This window comes from Phasianus colchicus, chromosome 14 (assembly GCF_987193195.1).
Source record: "Phasianus colchicus chromosome 14, bPhaCol1.hap1.1, whole genome shotgun sequence".
Lineage (NCBI taxonomy): Eukaryota > Metazoa > Chordata > Aves > Galliformes > Phasianidae > Phasianus > Phasianus colchicus.
In genome coordinates this window covers 7,014,591-7,037,962 of record NC_143449.1, presented here as the reverse complement: position 1 = coordinate 7,037,962, position 23,372 = coordinate 7,014,591, and the positions used below count along the sequence as shown (strand labels likewise).

The 23,372-nt window shown below is 41.9% G+C and overlaps 2 protein-coding genes across 5 annotated transcripts in view; one reads left to right on the top strand and one right to left on the bottom strand.

The window, feature by feature from the left end:
• The window catches only part of DCX (doublecortin), a 124,770-nt gene extending 104,934 nt beyond the window's left edge, over nucleotides 1–19,836 (top strand). The window contains exons 7-10 of one of the 4 annotated variants that reach the window (XM_090150092.1): nucleotides 6,249–6,371; nucleotides 16,628–16,722; nucleotides 19,239–19,291; nucleotides 19,785–19,836. In XM_090150092.1, coding sequence (XP_090006218.1) covers nucleotides 6,249–6,371; nucleotides 16,628–16,722; nucleotides 19,239–19,291; nucleotides 19,785–19,809 — 296 coding nt within the window. In that variant the 3' untranslated portion in view covers nucleotides 19,810–19,836. Of the gene's footprint in view, nucleotides 1–6,248; nucleotides 6,387–16,627; nucleotides 16,723–19,238; nucleotides 19,375–19,784 lie in introns of those variants that run through there. The other 3 variants (XM_090150091.1, XM_090150093.1, XM_031593941.2) reach the window with 3 other exon arrangements.
• Nucleotides 1,052–4,276, bottom strand: LOC149915984 (uncharacterized). The gene has a single exon (XM_090150144.1). The coding sequence runs from the start codon at nucleotides 4,115–4,117 to the stop codon at nucleotides 1,283–1,285; it is 2,835 nt and encodes a 944-aa protein (XP_090006270.1). The 5' UTR covers nucleotides 4,118–4,276; the 3' UTR covers nucleotides 1,052–1,282.
• Nucleotides 19,837–23,372: the final 3,536 nt, after the last annotated feature.

The following is a 23,372-nucleotide window of genomic DNA, read 5'->3' as shown; positions in this document are numbered from 1 at the left end:
ATAAAACAAATTGCACATAATCCTAGCAGAACAACTTCATGGGAAGCTCAGGTCTCTGCCTACACTCCTGGTTTCTACTACTTTTTCCAGCTTGGATTTCTCTAACAAAAATAAGCTAAGCTTGCTGTTGGGCAGGTACTGAGCATCTGCAGCTCTCTGTTGTATTTTCAGGAGAGTGGGGATACCTTGCATTTCCCAAGAAACCGATGAGGAGCCATTAGCCAGCAGCATTTTCCCATTATCCACACATCATCCTTCCTTGTTATGAATCAGATGCTGCAAAGAGAACCTGAGGTCTTGTGGATGAATGTCACTTATTAAAATCTCTTCTGTCATGGATACTTTCTCTTGCCTGTTGGGATGACACGTACTTGAATTGCTGGCTATTATGTTCACTCTGGCAGGACATCAGGAAACAAAAAGAGAAATACCATGAGAGGATTATGTCATCTTTTTCTTTCTGACTGCCCACCACAGCTTCTGCCCTATAATCCCTGTTGCTAAGCACCTTCCAGATGTTGCTGCTCTGTCTCATTCATACTGGCTGGCTTCAGCATCAGCACACTGAAATGTCACACCCCACAATGCTGAGAGGCCTGCTTATACTGATGTCAGCATTATCAGATGTCCACATTTATTACCTTCTTGCAAGGCATACAAATGCTCAGTAATTTCCTTTGGTGTGCTGACACTTGCTGATGGCTGAGTTGGAGAAATTCATCAGAGTCAGCATTTCTGTGCTGGTAAATGCAAAGCTGAGCTTCTCTGCAAGGAATTATCCTTTGGGGAGAAAATAAATTTGAATAAGCTCTTGAAAAAAGGCAACAAAATATTTTCACTTTTTTAGGTTTATATTTTAGGGAGCAATTCAGATGACTAAATACTGATGTAACACACTTTTAAGTTCCCTAGGTTTCTGAGAAACCCATATCTGGTGCACTGTTGTAGTAGTCTCTCATCGTTCGTCCTCTGCCGACCGAGGGCGCCACTTGCCAGCGAAACCGACCCCAACCGGGCCGGGGCCAAATGCTCACACAGACCCCAGAGTGCGTGAGGCAAAATGGCGTTTATTAAAATGTGGTAGGCACTTAAATATTCTTGTCCCGCTTTGTCCACACCCCTTGCTTACCTGCTGTCCTATTGTGGGGCAGCGTTTGGCAAGCCCTGAGCATAGGAAACCTGACCCCGTCACATACCGTTTCCTCGCCACGCCTACTACATCTCCCCCTCCCTATGCTCAGGAATATCCCGTAACAGCGCGATCGCAACGCGAGTACATCTCTCACAACTGTTCCTTCGTTTTGTGATACAGAATCCGTTGGTCCATAACTTGCCACATGATCCTTGTGAGGCAATTCTGGAAACACATGATTATGCACGGCAAAATGGCCGCAATACAAATTATTGCGAGCAATACTAGCGCAACTACCTTAATAATTTTCGCAACCCATCCTCCAAAGTTGCCAAACACACTTCTCAGCCAGTCCCCGATGGGGTCGTCCTCCACTTGGATCTTCTCCGTATGGTCTCGCAGGGCTTTCAGCGCTTTATGGATGGATACACTGTGGTCGCTAAGATTGAAGCAACACATTCCTTCTAGGTCTTCACATCCATGCCCCTGTGCCAGGAGCAAGAAGTCGATGGCTGCTCTGTTTTGCAGTACCGCATGCCGAATGCTGTTTGTGTCTTCTAGCATCGCATTCAATATTAATGTTGTTAAATTCGCCTGCTTAGCTGACCAACATGCTAGGCGTTCTATCTGAGCCAAGCTCTGTGCTGCAGCAACCCCAGGGGCGAAAAATGATGCGAATATCCGTGCTGTGGCACTCCATAACTCTACCTCATCGTTACAATTCTCCGGGAGAGGGCTCGAACGCTTTCGGCGACGATGGTGACCCGTGATGCTCGGGCCATACTGCATCCATGTCGTGAAATTCGGAGACAGTAATGTCAGTTCCCCTAGGTAACAGGGTCCTCCTAAGGCATTGTGCGGGATGCCCTGCCAGGCTCTATCCCCACAGATCAGGAAGATTCCAGGGGGCAACGCCTTAGCCGTTTTGTTATTCCATAGCACCTCGTTGACCCCCCGTTTGAAAGTGAACCCATACCCATAAAAGTCCCAAACTGCCGTACAATTAAATGAGGATCTACCGCTAGATTTAGAAAGGACCCCACCCTTTGACAAGCAGGTTGTATTGCGCCCTGTGAAGACCCGTGTTTCATTTTTGGTATACCCGCAATAACCCGAAGTAATGGAGAAAGCCTCCGTGTTCACAGGACTGACCACAGTCCAAGAGGTCTCGTTGTATGGCTTCAGCCGCGGATCTGTGCCTGCCCACCGGGCAATTAAGGCCTGCAGTTGTATCCGAGCAGACACACCCCGCAGGTAATCTCGCCCCAACAGGGTTCCCGGTACCTGCGCTACCAGCGGGGTTAGCAGGACGGGCTTCTCCAGGGAACCGTCTCTGTTGACCACGATTATCTCGATCTGCTTGGCTGACCTCCGCGTTGGAGCAGTTCCCCCCACTCCCGCTATAGTTTGAGTGGCCCCCATTGGCCACGTGGGCGGCCAGTCGGACTCCGCAAAAACCGTCACATCCGCTCCTGAGTCCACCAGGGCGGTAAGGAAAATAGATCGCGGCCCTGGGGAGCCAGCGGGAAGCTCCGTAATTGCGGCTGTAATCTTCACCAAGGGGCGCTCCCCGCAGCTCAACGATAGCGCAGCTAGTGGCAGGCCTAGATCCAAAGCCCGCCTTTCCTGAGAATCCCGTGAATCGTAAGAGGGACCCTCATCCCCCCTACCTCGAGATCGCAGCCCACGAGCTCTACATTGCGGTGCAGTGTGACCTCTCCTCCCGCACATTTGGCACGCTATACCCCCGTTGCTCTTACACTGTGCCTTGAAATGACCTAATTGACCGCACCTGAAGCATGGCCCAGGCGGGCGATCTGGACTCTGCCGCCCGGCAACCCCATGCGCTAGCATCACCTCAGCTACCGCTGCAGCAACCTCGCTTGCCACTGATGATTGAGACTTTTGCTTGTCCATCACATACTTAAGGACCTCACCGGGGGTGTGGAACCTGTCTGGCGCCGCCCGTAATAGAGCCCGTACGTCCGAGCTCGACTTTTGATAGAGGCAATCCAGGATCACGGGGCCGTGCACTGCCCTAGGCAGCTCCGATCCCTCCACTGCCTTGATCAACCTATCCGCAAAATCCTGGAAGGATTCAGTGGGACCTTGTGCAATCTCCGTCCACGGAGTAGACGGCTCAGCATTTCTTGCGAGCCTTCTGAACGCCTCAAGGGCAGCGTCTGTAGTGGCTATTAGTTCCCCGGGCCTCAGCTCCGTAAGCTGGGCATGTGCAGTGATCATACCCGGCGTACTACCCGTCAATCTCTGCAGGTTAGACGCGTGAAGCGGATTCCCCTGATCGTTCTGGGCTGTAACCAGCATTTGTCTAAGTCTAGCCTGCCATTCCTCCTTCCAAAGCGTATACTGCACCGGTTTCAAAATCATGCGCATCAGATTCTCAATATCGTATGGTAACAGGGGTCCCGGCAATATTAATGTCTCCAAGGCGTTCATTGTCAGGGGGGACTTCAATCCTTTCTTTTCAACTGCCTCAAGCACCCTCGCTATCGCTTTCGGGTCCAGCGGGACCCAGATCGGGTTATCATCATCGGAAATCACTACCGGAAATGCCTCCGGGTTCGCAAGGCCCCGGTCTTGTGCCTCCTCCTTTACTTTAGCCCAATCAGTCAGCAGACGCCCGTCCCTCCCCCCTTTGGGACGAAGCCCCGCCCTTGCCTTTTCTTCCTCCAAAGAAGGATATAACGACCGCGGAGGGTAGGGCGGGGGCGGAGCGGGCGGAGTGGGCGGAGCGGTTGGTAGACATGCGGTCGGGAGTTCCTCTTCCCCGCCCTTCGCCGCGGCGACTGTCGCCATCTTGTCCGCCACGCTTTGGTCGTCAGTACTGCAAGGTAGCAAAGACCCGCCCCCCGGAGCCCTTTCCACCCCTTTTTCCACCTTAAGCTTACCCTCCTCTTTAGCCGCCTTAAGGGCTCCAAGTATCAAGCCCCAGGTTTTAAGTTCAGCAGCCTTTTGGTTATTCATGGCGCGTTGGCATAAAGCCGAGGTGAGCGAATCCCACCTACCCGAATCCAGCACTTGCTGAGGGGAGTCCAGCTCCCCTCCCTTTTTTAAAACCGAAAGCACCGCGGCTACCTCCTTCTTTGAAGGGGTATTTTTGCCGCAGTAGTCCAATGCTCACACAGACCCCAGAGTGCGTGAGGCAAAATGGCCTTTATTAAAATGTGGTAGGCACTTAAATATTCTTGTCCCGCTTTGTCCACACCCCTTGCTTACCTGCTGTCCTATTGTGGGGCAGCGTTTGGCAAGCCCTGAGCATAGGAAACCTGACCCCGTCACATACCGTTTCCTCGCCACGCCTACTACATGCACAGACATTGCTGATCCAAGTGTTACACTCTTTTGTTAAAGAGCAACATGTAAAAGCCTTGAAAAACATTACTTTCATAGCGCCTGAAGATGATTGTCCCCCATGTTTTGGTTAGGCTGATTAACACCAGAAGCAGTTACTGGCACACTCTTCCAAGTGGCTATCTCAGACTGCCTCATCAAACAGTATTATTTAGAACAAAGGACATAAAAAAATGGGGATATTCTGTTCTGAAGCCCTACAAGACCTTCTGTGGCATCGTCTATGAGAAGTCAAGTACCTTAGAAAAACAAAACAAAACAATTTCTATTCCTAATTTACATGTTCCAGAATCTATTTACTAGGAGAGAGAATAAACTTAATATGGGTTTAATTATTACCATGCAACATCCCTGGAGCACAGAGAATCATCCCATCTGGAAGAAGAAGAGACTGACTCTTGACTGTCTGAGAATAAGGAAAGCCTGGGGAAAAGGTTTAGGGCAATTACATTTTCATATATATTCTGATATATAAATAAAATAACACATACATTTAGGTCAGACAGCTTGTTTTCAATTGACCAGTTATGTATCCATCCACTATATTCATCCCCTATATTCTGCTTCACTTAATTCCCATTAAGAAAGCCAGTCAAGGGGACTCTCAGTGCAGCCCATGCATGCTGAGTTGAGCTTTTCTATAAAAATCTTCCTGTACATGGGAAATACCGTGAGAGGATTATGTCATCTTTTTCTTGCAACAAGGTAATAAATGTGGATATCTAATTCACATATTTAAAAAACACCTGTTTTTCATGTGAGGACAATTGCTTATAGGAGATGAGACCAGTTAGAATTTGACAGAGAGGGAATTCCTTTTTTATTGCCAACTTCTTAACTGAGATAATTTAACTTTGGGTAGACAAAGTACTTTTTCTATCAATTCTCAGTGTAAATAAACCCTGATTGTGAAGACCTGAGATGCTTGAAATCCTGGAACACATACAGATTTGTTAGCATTTCAGTTCCCTTCTGCACAACACTGTAGATCATGTTTACATTTTCCCCTCCTCCTGGCTGGTTTATTTTTTTAACAAAACACAGTTGGGGCTCTCATCTGCTCATGCATTTAAACACACGAACCTACTGCATTTGTTTATGTAAACCTTTCTGAAAGAGATGACTAACCAGCACAAAGGGTGTATTTTGTAAAACCACTTTGTTGTCTTTGCTTTCCATATCTGTAAAGGGCAGCTCGATGAAAACACAGAAAGAGAGCGTGAAAGGATTGAAAGCCTCCTAGGGCACAGGTCCCATGCACTGCTTATCTTTAAGTCATGCTATGAGCTGCTTGCTGGCTTTATGCACCTGCATAAACAGTACCCATTGTTCCTACTGCTAGGTCTTCATGGGAGAGTTTTGCAGATTAACTGTTTTTTTACCTGTTCTTTCATCATAAACGCTGACTATTTTCATTTTGGTCTCTAGTTGGTGGGCATCAAGGCAAGGGGAAGGGCAGAAAACTCTTGGTAGGGCACATGAACAAAAATGTTCCCTGCCAGGGAGAGAATCCTGATTTTAATGTACAGTCTCAGTGCCTCCTCTAGAGGCTCTCCTTTTTTCCCTGTCCCTAAAATGTCTCATATTTACCCTGGAGATGCCAGTTTTCCCCTTTGCGTTGATGTTTTCTACAGCTCTTTGGAAACAGAAGGCCACTAAGGCACCCATGAGTGTTTCACAGCTAGTGCCCATAGGCTGTGAGAGTAGGCAGGGGCATAACCACTGTTACTGTCTCTTTCCTTAGAGTGCCGGGTGATGAAAGGGAGCCCTGCAGCTGCCACGGGCAGTAAGTCATCTCCCACCCCTCAGAAGAGCTCAGCAAAGAGTCCAGCCCCAATGCGCCGGAGCAAGTCTCCAGCTGATTCAGGTAACCATCAAGACGGTGAGTGATTGTTTTCTGAATCTTAACTCTGCTCTATTTGAAAACACGCTGCGTGTGACTTTGTAAACACTGTCCTTGGATGTTTGCATTTGAGACTTCGGCATATTTTAAACACAAGATGATGTTGTTAGCATACAGGATCACTAAATAAATATCGGAGAGGAAATCTCTGGTTAGTTAAGTGCAGTCATGGCTTTGGGATCATACCACCCACAGTCTTACAGCCTCTTGCCCTAAAAAACAATTTAAAAGGAAAAGTTTCCATTTTACAGGCAGGAAATTGAGGTTTGCAGTGCTCTGGTATGTTCCCTGTAGCTACAGACTGATTTGGAATAGCCTCTTGTGTAATGCAGATGTTAATTACTGCACAAGTCAGAAATGTCCTCTCTTAATCACCATTTAAAGAAGACAAGTGACCTTGCAGTTGAGGATCTGGTGATGGGTTTATTGATGATTGATTGATTAGAGACATTCACTCAGTAATAGAAGAGAAAGAAAATGGTAATCCTCATTCACTGCAGCAGTTTTCATCATTTGAAATGCTGCCCTGCCTCTTCAGTATCAACTGGATTGGCAATATAGCACACATGGAGAGCTGCAGAGACTGTAGATTAGAGACCTGGCTGGTAATTGGTAGTTTTTAGACTCGTACAATGAAGAGAGTGGGTCTCTAGGTGTGTCATCTGTTCCGCTGTTCTTTCCAAAAGAGAGCCAGATATGGATGTTCATTAAAAAGGCCAAATCACCAACTAAGCATTTCAAGATTCTAGCAGAGCTTTATAAATTGAATTCAAAATTCAAGTGACCCATAGTATTATCAAAGGCTAAAATAAAGCAGAAATTGCTTTTCTCCTTCATGGAAACCCATTGCATATTGCATGTGGACACCACAAAACAGTTGACCCTTCAGTAGACATTGGATTACTGAATGTAAAATTCTCCTAATGGTATTCAGTAAGACTTTCCCCATTAAGCAGTTAATTTGTTTAGGGTCTCTTGATCTTTTTTAGCTACTTAAAAAGATGATGTGAAAAAAATGTGAAATTTGCTGGCACGTGCCAAGACTCTGCTTTAAATAATTCCTTCTCTGTAAGGAGTTTCTGCACTCCTACAGTTTTCCATCAACATTCCAGTATTTGCTTAAACTTGAGTTTACTGTGATCTAAGAAGTTTACAGAGAAGAAGTTGCGTGGTGGAGTTGTGTGGTTGCATTTAAGATGTAATTGAAAATCTGTTGTAGAATTAAAAAAAAAATCTCCTATTCAGCAATCTGGGAGTTGGGCCATGCATGAGTGGAGACAGCATTTAAACTCCATAAGCATCAGGTACTAATTGCTACCAGAACAAGACTTTATTGCATGAGTCTATAGTCTTATGTGAAATGACAACTATTGTGTTCCTGATTTTGACTCACGGAACAAAACGGTGAGTCATCTGATGAAGCTTAATGAACAGTTAGTTTGAGCCTTTCAAAGGGAGATTGATTAAAATAACCAGAAATGTCAAACAATAGCAGCTCCTGGAATTAAGGCCTGTAATGAAGGACAAATCAGGTTTCTTTAATTCATTTAGACAAGGCTCTTTCGTACTTTTCTGTGATTTCAGTGCAGGAAAAATGGCAGCCTGTCTTTTTTAATGAGAACAGAAAATGACTGAACTCTTTCTGTGATGGAAGTTTAATCAAAGATAGTTGTTTTCTTGGGACAGAGGCAAAAAAAAAAAAAAAAGAATACTACCATCTTATGTTGTTTTCTCTTGAATTTGTAATAAAGAAAGTAGGTGTGCATGTTACCTGAGAGTCAATATTTATGTAAACAAACAGCAGGCTTAGCTGAATTTTAAAATTGTCACATTGAAAAAGGCAGAGAATACTGAATGAAGCTTGATTAATAAAAGATGATCCTTCAAAATTCTCACCTATTTCTTTTGTAAAAGGATTTTGAAGCAGTTTTATTTCAAGTATGTACAGTATATCTCCCATGTGTTTGATCTCCCATGCATTTGTACTTTTTGTCTTTGCTGTCTTTTACTCTGTTGTGATTGTCATATCAGAACTTGGAGTTTCTTAGTTTTTAATAATTAGATTCTGTTATTTTCAGTTCTTATCTCTGTAGTATTTTTTATCCTGTGAGAAATCTATTGGTAATAATGTAAATACAGATTCTGAGGTGAGTCTCCAAGGTGCTTGAGTGGAAGAAGGCTGAACCTTCCTTATTACAAATTACATTATAGTGGCAGAAAAAGGTGTTATTTTATTTATTTTCTCATTCTACAAAGGCTGCTCCTATTTTATAATGTTGGCCCACAGCTTCAGCAGTGGATGGTGGTGATATGGCAGTAAAGGCTGAACCTTCCCACCAATATCCCATTACATGCTGTTGCTGTGTGACTGATGGGGCAGTGGGGCAGTCTGACAGCATGGTGTGAGATGCTGAAGTGCAGATGAAGCAAAGGGGTGGAATTGAATTCCACTGTGTGAAAAAATGTGAAAAAAATGGCACCCATTGCCATTCCTTGATGCTTGCTGAATGTTTCTGGAGACCAAACAGTGGGTGTGAGCACAGTGAGCTGATGGGTGGTGAAACACTGGGAAGCTGTGGGTCACCTCTGCTAATGCAGAATTTTACAAGTGCAGCATGTGGGCTCTTGTTAATGGCTGGTGAAAGTGTGATGGTGGTAACTGTGCTGAAAAAGAGTGTTTTGTAGTGAAGAATTTGCTCTATCAAATATTGTTATTGTGCTCTTTGTATCTGTAATAATTTTCATGGAAATATATAGGAGGTATTACTTTCAAAAAAACCTACGTGATTATTCCATTTCCCTTCTAAAAGGTAGGGGGAATTGGTACATGATTTATTAGCAGTGAAAATGAGAATGCAGTGCATGTACATTTGGACAGTGATCAGTTGCATTTGCCAGGGCATTTGCAGTGCCCACACAGGCAGCTAAGGCTGAGATTGTGCATGCACAGCTGTGCTGCACTCCTTGGCAGCAGCTCCTATGCTGCCAGTAGGTAGTGGACAAAAGTATTAAGTCACTGTTACAGCACAGAGAGAACAGAAAACGCTCCTTTTGCACAGCTCGTTAGTGCTGCTAATTCTGACAGCACAGAAGCATTGCATACATTTCCCCTGCCACTCACTGTAGGAACGTCTGATCTTTCCGTGTCAGCACAAATAAAACCTCATTCAAACCTATGGAAATGCTTTGTGCCCAAGTAGCAGCAGCTATCCTTCACGCAGACCGGGGTATTTGGGCACCTGTGTTTGACTCCAGTCTCTTCCACTGACTCACTCCACAGCTTTGGGTACATCCTTTAAGTTGTTCAAGTCTTCTTTACCAATGTAGGCTGACATGTTTCCAGCCTGGAGGCATTCTGTGTTAGGGATCCGCCTTCTATGCAGATGATTTCCGTTCCTCTTTGATAGACTTTGCTCCTTTTGGTTTTGACTATGGATTTGGTGATCTAATTCTCAATAAGAACAAAAGACCTGCTACAAATAATGTTCTGAGAGAGCCATAGAGTACTGCTGGCCGGAGCTCACTTTGCCCTGATGACACCCAAAACTTGTCTCCTGGCTGTGGTGTCTGGGGACACCTCTGAGTCAGAATGATAGCAGTATGCAGAAGAAGATATATGTAACAAGTTTGTAAATCCAGGGCTGAAAAGGAAGCAGTTTATAAGACATATAATTGCTCCTATTGCCAGCTAGATATGAATTCTAATGTATTCTTAGGTAGCCTTGTTACAGCAGTCCTGGCAGCAAGCCACCCGAGTAGGTAAGTGATCAGATCCCATTCCATAATAACAAGGATTAACATGGAGTAACAGAAAAGACAAGCAAAACATTTGTTAAAAATAATCAAGACAAAAAGCTATGAACAGAAGTGCAGCTACACAGAGTACCAGCTCCAGCTGCAGTGATGCAAGTTCACTGAGTTGCTACCTTCTTCTGGAGGCAATTTGCCTTTTGCCTAGACACGTCAGTGCCTTGCTGTGAAAAGCTCAATTCCCTCTAGGCAGCCAGAGCCCTTCAGCTCCAGTGCTACTCAAAAAATGAGATAGCCAGTCCACAGAAACGTGTTAAACACTGTTTTCTTGGTACTTTTAAAAGATACTACTTTTATCTCTTTATTTACTATATGGTCATTTAAATAAATGAAATGGAGATGGAATGACTGTTATGAGGAGATACAGCTTTGTGTTCAAGCTACTGTGTCCTGCAGCAGCTCACAGATGTTATGTGCTGGTGTAATTGAGAAAACCCTATGGTAATTCTAAGATATAGTGGATATGAGGCCGCCCCCTAGTACTGTGTAGGAGGATGGACAAAGGTATTGTATATGGTCCATGAAATTTAAATGGGGCAGTGTCAGATTGGAATTTGGGAAGATTAGTACTAAGGATTTCTTTAACAGGCCACTCCAATAAGAAATCAAACTGAACAAAAGATGGAGCTAAATCTTGGGTGAGAAATACAGTGGTAAAAATGGTCATTCTATTTGCCCTTACTTCTTTGTTCTAAAAAACTGAATTTATCTTACAGTAGCTGACATAACAAGCAAGAGTTCCATTATACAAGTACATGCTCTGTTAGGAGAGTTTTAAATCCAGCAGAATCTTAGTCCCATGCAGTGCAGAGCCACAGGTACCTGAGCTGAAATTTGAGGATGTCTTTTCCTCATTTTTGCCTTGATTTTCCTCAGCGTCCCTATGAGCAGGGATCTGAGGCACTGCTAAAGGACTCTCATTTCTTACTTCTCTAATGGGAGAGTTTGGACAGAGGGACAAAAGCATATTCACAGTGCAGCAGCAATTAGCAAAACAGATACAGAACGTCAGTCTGTCCTGAGAGCAGATCTGGCTCCCCAGGGTCATTATCTATGAATATGTCAAAAAGGCAGCAGATGTCTTTTGGATCACATGTGAGATAGAGCAGCTTGTAATCCCACTTGTGCTTGCTTACTTTCTGCTAGCTGACAATCTGCAGTACGCATCCATGGACGGATCACCCTCACCAAACGTGATTAAAAACAGGTTCCAACAGCGCAGAGCTGAGTGCACTGTTAGGAGGTGCCTGAGAGAAGTATGCCTGTGCAATCTAAACTCTTCTACTCCTAAATAAATGCTGCAATGGAGTCTTTACAACGTTTCCCAGATACTTCTGCCCTGCAGGGCAGGATGGCTCACTAACTGCACTGTTATTTCAACATTGGCTTTGTGCTCTCCCTGTTCTGGTTGTTCTGTCTCGTATTTCCTTGGCAACTCTTCAAAACAGGACAACTTTGGCAACTTTGACCAGGACAAAATTATCCCTGTATTCCATGATTTCGTCTCTTGTGATACAAGAGCATGTGATCCCCAAAACAGAAATTCATCCATAGAACCCTGAGAACACCAGTGGAGCAAGGAGCATTAGCCATGTTTTCTAAGCTGGGATAAAAAGAGATGTCTCCACAGATTTTAACTCTTATTGTAATTTTTGGTCCTTGCAATCTCCAGTTCTGTTCATTGATAGAAACATCACTAACCTCATTTAGAGATCATGGTGAATTTATCATTGGTGTAAATTCAGATCCAAAGCTTCAGTCAGCCAAGCAAGCCTGAGCAGCACTCAAGAAACAGTAATAAATGAGAACTTAGGCTAAAATACCTGTGGGAGAGGCAGGCAGAGAATTCAGTTTACTTGGATCTCTCATAGCCATCTGGTTCTCCATCTTTGCTCCCATTTGCTGGACAACCTTTATTTATCTCCTGAGTACAAACTAACTTGTGCACTGAAGGAGGCATGGATTCTTCCAAAAAAACATAACACACGTTTTGCAATCAAAGGAAGTGTCATGTGCACAAAGGAGCCTTAAGGCAAACTGAGGTTCTAAAGCAAATACTATGAAATAAGTAAGAAGATATAGTATACAAACGAAGTGACAGGAACAAAAGTCAAATTAAAGCCAGTTATAAAGAGTGGTTTCCAATAGCCAAGCTTATGTGAGATCCTTAGCTACCATGAGTCATCATCAGAGTTCAGTAGAGGAACATCTGGGATCTGTTCTTTTCATTTTATTTCCCTGCATTTGAGTTCAAAAGAAGTGTATGCAAGTTTGATTATGAGCACTATTCTTCGTTAGCAGATACAAAGAAAATTAAACCAGGCTTCTTGATTGTTGCTTCTCCTGCTGTAAAACTCCATGTGAATATCTGTAAGGATACAGCCAGGTCAGTCTGAAAGTAATGCCTATTTATTTCCATAGGAACTACAACAGATACAAAGAGTACAATAACACTATTTGATAGGGCAAATTCTTAGCTGCCAAACACTCTTTCTCAGCACAGTCACCACTATTAGCTGTGCATTTTCACCAGCCATGAACCAGCACCTGCATGCTGTGCTTCTAAAAATCTGCACCAGCAGAGGTGCCCTGCTCTCACTGTCGCTACTGCTGAAATGCACCACCCACCACCTCACTGTGCTCACGTCCACTGCCTGGTCTCTATAAATGTTCAGCAAGTGTCTCCATAAATTCACTCAGCAATGAATGCCAGTGGTGCCATTTTTTCTACACAGAGGAATGCAGTGGCAAACACACAGCAACAAAACGTAACGGGATATTGGTGGGAAGGTTCAACCTCTACTGCCATACCACCAACATTTACCTCTGATGTCACAGGCCAATGTAATAAATTAGGAGGCATTACTTTCAGAGCAGCCCTCGTACATCTGTTGTTTTGGATTTCTGATTTGGATGTCACATCTGCTTTTTCATTGGTGCTTATAAAATATTAATATCCCTGCTGTAGCACTTGAAAGTCTCATTGTATTAGAGAATTTCTGTCCTTCCCTGCAGCAATTACATCCTTTTGCTGCACAGTGACTGTTAGCTGTTATCCCAGTCCTCCTGTTTGTGGATGGGGAAATTTGGGTTCGTTGTAGAATCGTGGCATTTTTCATCTTAGAAAAGATTATTTCCTGCCTCGGGTTGAGTGGTAAAGAAAGGGATTTTAGAAAGTAGAGATGGATTTCAGCTAATACAGATCATATTAGTATTATTATAGCCCATACTATACTCAATAGAAAACCTACAGTACTTGCTTTTTTTTTTTCTGAATTGCCTTCATTATATGGCAAATAGTGAACTCTACTTTTTTCCCCACAATGCTCAAGGACAATTCACTTTAGAGAACTGGAGCAAAGTGAAAAGTGGCAGGTGGCAGTTCAGGGTACACCGTGTAACAGTACCTGTGGTTCCACAACTAGTTTTTCTTCCTGCCAAAAAAGGGTGGCCTGAGTAGAACAGGTAGGTGAAGGGTCAAACTATAAACCAATTATCTATAAGTCATTATTTCTAACATCTTTTAAGGAATATCTGTTTTCTTGTGAGGTGCATTTGCAATGGGGAAAAACCTGTTTCTTGCCATTAGTGAGTAAAACGCAGAAGCAATGGATATGAAGACAGAGGTCTCACTTCACAAAGCATCAGTTAAGTCTGAGCTGCTTTAACATGCCTCTAGCTCTTCCTTTGTCCCTTGGCTTACAGCACATTTCTTTACACTTACTTAAAATCAGATGTATGATTTCTACATTTGCACCAATATACTAACAACCTTCACTGCTTCCCTCCTTCTCACAGGAAGATAGCAGAGCATTAAAGCAGGACTTACGCTGCTGCCCAGAGAATAATGAGGTAGATACCAAGGACATAAGAGCCAACCACAAAGGAGTTTAAAAAAATTATAAATTATAGATTTTAGTCCCTCAGGAATATTTTCACAATGAGAAAAAACTTGATTTAACGAAGCCAAAAGTTTTAGCAGGAAGTTCTATGGCTGTAGTGGCAAAAAGATATCTCAATTCCAGTGTGTAATTGCCCATCAGTGGAGAAGGAAGAAGGAACATAAACATGATGTGCAGGAAACACCTGTTTGGCCCTGGCTCTGGTGATTTATTTATTTTTTTACATACTGAATGGTTTACAAAAGATGGAGCTTCTCTTATAGAAAGAGCAAGCATGTTGAGCAGCTCCAGCTGAGTCTGAACTCGGAGGCTAAGCTCTGGAGTAGAGTATCCTGCAGTCCCAAGGCCAAGTCAGGTTCTGTCATTGGGTGCTGAAGGTAATTAACAGAGCTTATGCTTAACGGTGTCCATCCAGCAGTTCCCCAAAGTAACGCACTTGAGGTTAAACATATGGCTGCTTGGTTGGGACCAGACTCTGAAAAAAGCCCTGATATAAAGGCCAGACATGTTTTAGCCTCACTGGCTGCTGTGCATGTCTGTAGATCTGGAGGCTGGGGATATGCTTTTGTGCTTAAGAATTAAATTCAATAGAATCACTAAGGCCAGGGCTGCACACTGAGACTTAGCTCACCGTTCTCTACTCAGCCTGGCTTCCCAGCCAACACTTCAGAGATGTCCTAATTCTCATGTCCACTTTCTGTGTCAGTGGACGTGATGAGGCTGCGAGGTGGGTGCAGGTACATATTGCTGCCCTGCTTTCTGATGTTATACTTTTATCAGTTCTTTCTGATCTCACTCTTTAAAATACGACACTTGCACACATCATTGTTACTGCATGATATTTATGCATTTCTTAGGTCTCCTCCAGACACTCAAATGCTTGTTTAATTGCAAGTATCTAATTACACATTCAGTGATTACAATTGAAAGTGTGAGTCCTATACATGAAAATCATCTATCTTCCTGTGCATGTGCCTTTGCAGCGGGAGTAATGATACATGGAGGTAATGGGAAATTAGAAATCGGGACAGTAAGACCATTATAAACTTGTCTTTCCATGTGAAACATCTACACAAAAATACTTTCTTTAAAGGGGTAGGGACATGTATACTCATCTGGAGGGTAGCCAACATCATTGCCATTTAAGGAAACGACAAAGTATTTGGTGTTTAGTTTTGTGGCTTGTACTGAATATGTTAACATCTGGAGTAGGTTTCCAAATGTCACTTCTGTACACTTGACTGAGATGTGTAGTTTAATGCTCATAAGGCCTCCAGCTTGATGCAGATTGGATTGCAAAAAGAAAAGACCAGAGAAAATGATATACTTAGGCACAGACAGCACGAGCTGGAATTTCCCTCCCTCGGGAAATACTGCGTGCACCGAAGGAGCTACTTGATAACCCTTGGTAACAAGAGCAGGGTCTGCATCCCTGGAGTTGATACACAACAGATGAAGTTCTCTAGGAGAAGTCTGTCTTTATGAAATATGTAGCATGACACTTTGAAATTATCAAAGACGTTAGCTTTCTTCAGAGAACATCGATGGTAGGAAAATAATAATTTGTCGTGATAACATTTTGTTTGCCTTCACTTTTCTGTGAAATATGCTATTTACTTGGGTTCCTTCTTTGTGCAACACGTCGATAATAGCTGACTGATACAGACCTCAGCTTCTTCACTTTGACTGCTAGGCCCCAAAGAATAACTCTTTGTAGAGCTGTTTAGCTTAAATGGACTGTTTTTTTAATAGAACCACGGAGGTTAGCTACGCTTTCTTCAAAACAAAATGAACAAAAGAGCACCCCTAAAAGCCAGATTTTGGTCTTTGAAAGAGGATTTTCACTTGATGCAGTTTTCCTGTTGCGCCCCTGATGGACCATGCTTCCATCAGCTTTGCCAGCTGGCGCAGACAGCAGAGGAGTGGCAGGGTCAGCTCTGGTGTCAAGCAGTGGTACCAAGGTGGAGAGATCCCACCAGGTTACACCAGGGCTTCAGAAGGGCTCTTCTAGTCATTTCATCTCTGCCACAGCTAACTCCATCCAAGGCATTCCAGACAGTTTGTCTGATTTCTAATATGTGTCTTTGATATTTAACATTTCTTATGTAGGATCCAGGATATCTGCAGCCCCTGGCTTCCTCTCCCGCTTTCTCCATGTGGTTTCAATTGTGTTAAACTGTTTGAGAGCACAGAAATTGTCTTTCTGTTTTTTTGTTGATGGATATCATGGATCAATTTGATAAATATTTGCAGTGCAAAATATTGCTGCTTCAATGTATTTTGTATTTCACTGTCTTTTACAGCCAACTATTCTGAACAGCTGAAAGCCTTAAGTTGGATGAATAGTTATGTTGTTCATTTGTTGTTTTTTTTCTCCCCTCCTGTCTCACATGAATAAACTATAGTGTTTCTATATTGACTGTTTGGATATCTTCCATCTCCCCAAAGAAGAGAAATGGTCTTCCTTTTTCTTGTCTGACTGCTAGCTTCTGTCTTGTTTTCTGACAGCAAATGGGACCTCGAGCAGTCAGCTGTCTACGCCCAAATCCAAGCAGTCCCCGATCTCCACACCTACCAGCCCAGGGAGCCTCCGTAAGCACAAGGTATTATGTTTCTTATACCTTACTACATCTGTTTCTTCCTTAGTCTGCTTAGGTGTGGAAGGCAGTTTAAAAAAGTCTTTATGTTCTTGGAACACACCTTCAAGTAAAACAGTGGAGAATTTTTCTCTTTACCTGAAAAGAACTGTCACTTTGGCCTATAGCAAGATAAGAACAGTCAGTCATTGAACTGCTCCTCCTGTTGGAGTTACTAATGTGTGCTGAAGATTATCTGTATGGATCAGAAAAGATAATTTAGGCCTAAATTTGTATCATTTGGAAAAGCTCACAAGTCATTGATAACTTCATTTCAGTGCTCATCTCTTGAAAAGCCATAGGTGTTGGCAAGTCTAGTTCATTAAACAGCAGAGAAAAGCAAATGTAACTGAAGCTCTAAGACATCACCTTAATGCTGCTTCTCAGGGATTTTTAAAATGATTTAAAGCAATGTTCTGTTTTGCAGGAAATGTGGCTTTCTTATTCCCAGTGCAGTAATTGTATTCTGATACAGTAACTGTTTTCCTGGTGACATCCAGAGCATCTAACATATAGCCTGGCATCCTAGTAGAGATGAGTAATTTTGTGGTGTCTCATAGTTTATTCATTTATTGATTTATTTAAACTGTATAGAAGTAGCACAGCTTTTCATGGTTCTGTTATTATTATATTGAATCCACTTTGCCATTTCTGTGGGCTTTCTCATTTCTCTAATAGCTTTAGCATTGCTGTTCTCTTCCTTGAACAGTTTTTGCTTGATATAAAAAGTGGAATTTGCGTGTAAATTTAAGTATGAGTGAAGGTCAGTGGGATTTCTGCTGTAGTAATCAGAATGTACCTCAGCCCAAGTATGATTTTGAAAGCATTGTCTTGAAATTGTGGAAGACTGGAAACCTCATTAAACAATTCTAATGATGGTGAGGTTTTGCAGTCAGCTAGCCACATGTCATCTCCTGTGGACTTGATTGCACAAGTGGAACTGATTTTGCTGGAGGATTATGGTTTATCGCAAAGACAAGAGTGGTAGCTGGACTGCTGTTGTTAGTTGATGGAAGAAAGCATAGCAAAGTCTCTGTGAAGTATCCCTGAAAGTCCACTGGGCTCTGGTTTATAACTCTAGCATGTAAGACTTTGAACCACATTAGACATGGGACTGAATGGTACTGGGGAAGCCTGGGGTGGAATCTGCTTCTCAAAAATCAGATCTTTAAAGTATTTCCAAGATATGGAAATCCTGTAGTCATTCATCTTTGTTTTCATGTCCTTTATCAGCGGCATAGCTAAATCAGATGAAATCAGTGTTTTTCTCAGGACTTCACTCTGGTTTCAGCCGCTCAGTTTAAAGTCTAAGGAACTGCACCAACGTAGCACAGTGGTTCCAAATGTATTCTTAATTTTTATTTGAGAACTGGCCCATAGTCTGCTCTTGGCTTGTGTGTATTTCTATGAAAGTAATGCTATAAACTGCATTCATTCCTTCATCAGCCAAGGATCTAAAATACTTTCCAAACAGCATCTCATTTAGGGTTTTGGAGTTGAGGATTGGTCTTCTGGTGAAGACAAGTAAAACTCACCTTCTGCTATGTTTTATGGATGTTTTCAGCTGGCTGACTTATGACCTTCCCAGTGAAGGCCCTAGAACATTTGTAATAGAAGGTGACTGTTAAAGGCAGCTACGAGCTTCTCCACTAATTCAAGCCAATCAGAAAACATGAATGTAGCATTTTAGGTTTCCTGATTATTCATACATCATTGTTTTCCTCCCAGGAGCAATTTCCCACTTACAATGAAATCACTTTTCTTTTTTTTCCCCTCATCTTCTGTTAAGATGCTTGTGAATTCCCTTTCTGTATACTTGTGCTTTGCTTCATGTTGCTCAGTTATTCCATGTGGGGATCAGAGTTCATAAAAGCCCAAAGATAGCTTTAGTCCTTAAGACGGTTTGTATACCTAGATCCATGCAAACTTCAAAGAAGCAAAATAAAATGGTTACTCAGAAAGAGGCCCTGGGAAAGTTTTATATTCAGTATTTTATCAAAAAAAGGAAGTAGGCATTATGTTTTTAACTTCTGAACAGCTTTCTGAATGATCAAAAATGGCTTAAAATAAAGTATACATCACGGGAGGTGATTTTCCTAGAGATCTGTCCTAAGGGTAGCTGTCAAATAAAGGTAGTACTCATTAGAGTTAAGTTCAGAAAGATCTCTTTAAGGAAAGTTTCTGCTCTTTCATGCATGTGCTGCAATGGACGCATTGATCCAGAAGTGATAAAAAAATTTCTTCTCAAACTTGTCACTGAACAGTCATCTTTCTTTTGGTACCAAGGTGCACATTCCTCCACTCTGCAATTAACCTTATTTTAGCTTCAAAGTAACTGGGCAACCATCCAGTAACCAGTGCATGAGAATTCCACCCTGTCCCTATGAAGTGCACAGAACTGGACCCACCCAACTGTCACCTTTTGCACGACCAAATGTGAAAACTGATTGTATGAGTTAACATTTTTTTCTTTCTTCCTACAGGACTTGTATCTGCCTCTGTCTTTGGATGACTCTGATTCCCTTGGAGATTCCATGTAAAGCAACATGACGTTAATAGTCCGTACTGCAAGCTATGTTTAAGATACAGTAGAGTACTTCTGCCAAACTAAGCAGATAGGTGACTGGTGCTTTCCAATCAGACAAAGGACACACAGTTATATGTCATTTTTTTTCTGTGATTTATCCTCTCTACCACAACTCAACACCTACCAGTCTATAGAGATAGAGGGATACCATTCTTTTAAGCAGAGTTTTAGGGATGCAAAATGGACATTGCCAGCAATTTTGGGCCGTTATGCCACTGATCCTGTGCACTTCCCATATTCTTCTATTATTTCTTCTTCTGCAAATATGTAATTTTCCTAGTGACAGTAATGGAAAGCTCCCCCAGAAGTGTGTGAATCAATCTGTTGCTGACAAATTCTGACAACTCTTTACCTGTCCAAACTGCCAACGCTTGCTTGTTCCTCGTTTGCAGCCCTGATTTTAACACCTGCATACTAACTAGTACTGTTTTTGTTATTACAGGGCAGGAAGGGAAATGACTTCTTAGTTCGATGCTTAATATGCCAGCAGAAACTTGGACAAGATTAGGAATGATAACATGAAATGCTAAGTAAGGTTGGTGCAATAGTGATTTTTCAGATATTCAAATATTGGGAGTTGTTAAATAATTAAGCATAATAATGTAAGTCAGCTGAGTGGTCTAGAGTTGAACAGATTCACATATGGTCCAGAAACACTGCTAGCTGGAAACAAACTTTTATAACCACCCTATGGTATCTCTCTATCTCTGTTTTGAAAAGTAATGCCTTGTGAACAGCCAACACTGAAAACACTGTGAGAATTTGTTTTCAGGTCTGACATCCTACAGGTCACTTTTTATAGCAAAAAATCAATACACTTTTTATAAAGGAAAACCTTGTATCTGTGTTTTGGAGTAAAGATTCAAGCTCCTTCTTTTTTATAAAAGCTGGTAATTTTGTTTTGTTTAAAAAAACACATTCAGAAAAATGAACAAAAAAAAACCCCCACCAACTGCAGAACAGTAATAACAACAAATCAGTTTAGAAATCTTGTCATCACTGCCAGAACAGACACTTGTAGGGGAAAAAAAAAGTCAGTTCAAAATATTGAATGTTTTGATAGTTTTTGTAATGTTTAAGACTATGTATTTGTTTTTTTACACTTCTGTATTCATAACTATGGCCAGATTCTCTACTTGTATAACAAATGGAACTTTGTGTGTTTGAAAACCCGTATTTTAAGAAACTCTTCTATCTGACAAAAACAAACTTATTGTATTTAGAGAAACCTTTTGCTTTTATTAATCAGTAATGACTCCTATGGAATGCAAAGTTCATCTACTCACGCAGGGCTGGTGGTTTTTACTACGCCGAAATTTTGTTATAGGCTAGCTGGCATTGCCTCTCTTTCTCATGGAATAAGCTTTTGATGAAAGTGATTATTACGGAACTTTACCTAAAGGAAATCTGTGCAATCAAATATTTCTTTCTTGCTCTATCTGCCTTTGTTTCAACATATACACCTATTCCTTATTCTCTTGCAACCCCTTGTGATTAGAATGAATTATAATGTGATGTTTGATGCTATATGAATGCTGGGTTTTCACAAAGCCACTCCATATTTTATTTGCTTGCATTGCTGATATGAAACAATCTGTGCAGGCTATGTCTTTAGAGGTTCATGTGATGATACATATAATGCAACTTTAAAAAGATGCATCTGAGAGAGGACAGAATTGGGAATTACCAAGGGGTCAGAGTTATGCACCAATTTTGCACCCTGTAGTCTTAGTGCATGATCTTTTACACACAGAGTTTTGTGAAAGAAATCATTTGTGCCCACAAATAACTTCATTTAATTGAGTAATTTGCTGACTATGTGACTGCTAAATGAACATTTCACCTATTGTATATAGAAACCTGGTTTCAGTTCAGAAGGCTAGAGGCTTATGTTGAAGCTGTGAAGTGTGAGGGAAAATACTGTGGACGAAGCATAGGTGTAGTAGTCAGGAAACCTTCATTCAGTCTTTTGGCATTGCTAGATTTAGTGTCTGAAGGGGAGCAGGTCTGCTAGTAACACTGTGCCTCAATAGGTCTACCCATCCCTGTGTGGATAATACTGTTCTACCTCACTGTGGGTTGTGAATCCAAATGTTGGTTAGCATTTGTGAAGTGCTTTCAGATCCTCTAACAGAAGGTACTGAACTGTTCCGGGTGCAGATTTGGCTATGGATGCTAATTTTTGGCTGTTTAATCCACTAGGTGCTACTGTAGATACTAGTCTTGAGAAAACAGGACTTTCTTAAGCATCAGGATAGCAAAGGCCATGGTTATACCAACAATATTGTTAATTAAACATTTATCTTAGTAAAAGCTCTAGCGAGATGGCATGCTTTTACCCTCTTCTCTTTTCTGTTGATGTAAACCTGAAAGTCCCTCCCCTTTGCCTTTCCAGGGACTGATTACTAGCTCAGCCTGTTAAGGGATGGTGGACTTGGACTCTAGGCAGAGGTTCTGTCACTTAGTGATGCAGGCTGTTTCCTTCACAGCCCAAGTTAGCATGTCCTGCCACCTTCCTGTGAGTCCCTGCTCAACCTAGGAGACCAGCCATAAAATTAGATCTAGGTTCTCTTGCTATTCAGCCTCAGACTCTCACCACTTTTTCACCAGGAAAACCTAATTCTGTGATGCCCATAAGCAGACTGAAGTGCTAGAGTTGATGACGATGTTAAAGGAGTCAGAGATATGCTTCCATCCAGTACCCACAAAGTCAGTTTGTATTAGACAAAGCAAGATGCCAAAGGCCAAATAAACCTTTGGATGGATGGTGGTGAAGGTTGTTGTTGAGAGGTGATTCCTTTCCTTCCTGCCACGTGTAGTGGTTATTTAAATATGCTCTTCCTTGTAGAGTATGCTAATAAATCAGTTAGGCCTTCCTCCTGTGCTGTACTTAATGACATACCTAAAACCTCATCCTGCAAGTACTTCCTTAGGAGTTTTTTTTTTTGCACTAGGATCATCCTCGGGTGGGGCTGAGCTCAGTAATTTCTTCAGGGCACTACCAAGGGAACCTGAAAAGGCCTAAAAGAAGAAAAAATCTTCAGTGGGAAAAATAGCCATTCAAACCTGCAAAAGCCACAAAGAAAACAGGGTATGAGGTCCAACTCAAAGTTTTAAAAAGCAGTTTTCTAGGTAGAACTGCTTAGGCAGTAGAAGTCAGTGAGCATTTCAGCTGTAACATATTGTTAAGTCTGCATTAATGCTGTCATTGCATGAGGTCTTGTACATGCATGTGGAATGTACTGTACATTCAACACTAGGTGTTTTTGGCTTTGTAGGATCCCTAACATAGATTTGATTACAAAGAGAAATAATGCACTTAGTCATTTAAATAGAGGAACAGCCTTGATTCAGCAAAGAAGTTAAAGACATGCTTAAATTTTCGCTTTCCTCCTGTTGATTTTTCATGAGATGTAAGCCTGGATTTGGCCAGAAAGCTTTCCTGAACTAGAATGAATTAGGAATTAGTTTCACTGTACTGTAATAATTCCAGACCTTATGAGATCCTGGAGCAAATGACTGCAATTCTGTTATACACTCCAGAGTTTACATTTTATATATATTCTACGTTTGCAGGCACATAAAAAAAGCACTACAGGATGTGAGGATTTGCCATATTAATTCTGCTGTAAAAACCCTATCTAATTTCCCTCATGTGGCTGCCTTTAGTGTTTTTAGAAACTAATTGAATCATTAAGACTATATTGATTTAAAATAATTCAGTATTTAAAAGCAAATTTGAGATATTCTTAATCTGGCACAGAGCTTCGTTTCGTTGAAATCTACCTTTATTTATTCAGTACCCAGTATATTTTAGCACATCTGCGTATGAAATTATAAAAAAAACCTATTTCCACAAATAATCATTAGTAAGGAATTAGAGCAATATCCTTCAACTATAGAAAGACCAACGTATTTAGTCTTCATACCTTCCCCCAGCGCTCTCAACTGTAGAATATCAGGGCAGTGCAGCCAAGTTCTTGAGCCTTAGGGGTTTTGTCACTTGTAAAGCATTTCTATTCTGAAACTT

Bases quoted from the DNA above. Each gene is read 5' to 3' on its own strand.
- LOC149915984 (XM_090150144.1), bottom strand. From the start codon at position 4,117: ATGAATAACCAAAAGGCTGCTGAACTTAAAACCTGGGGCTTGATACTT.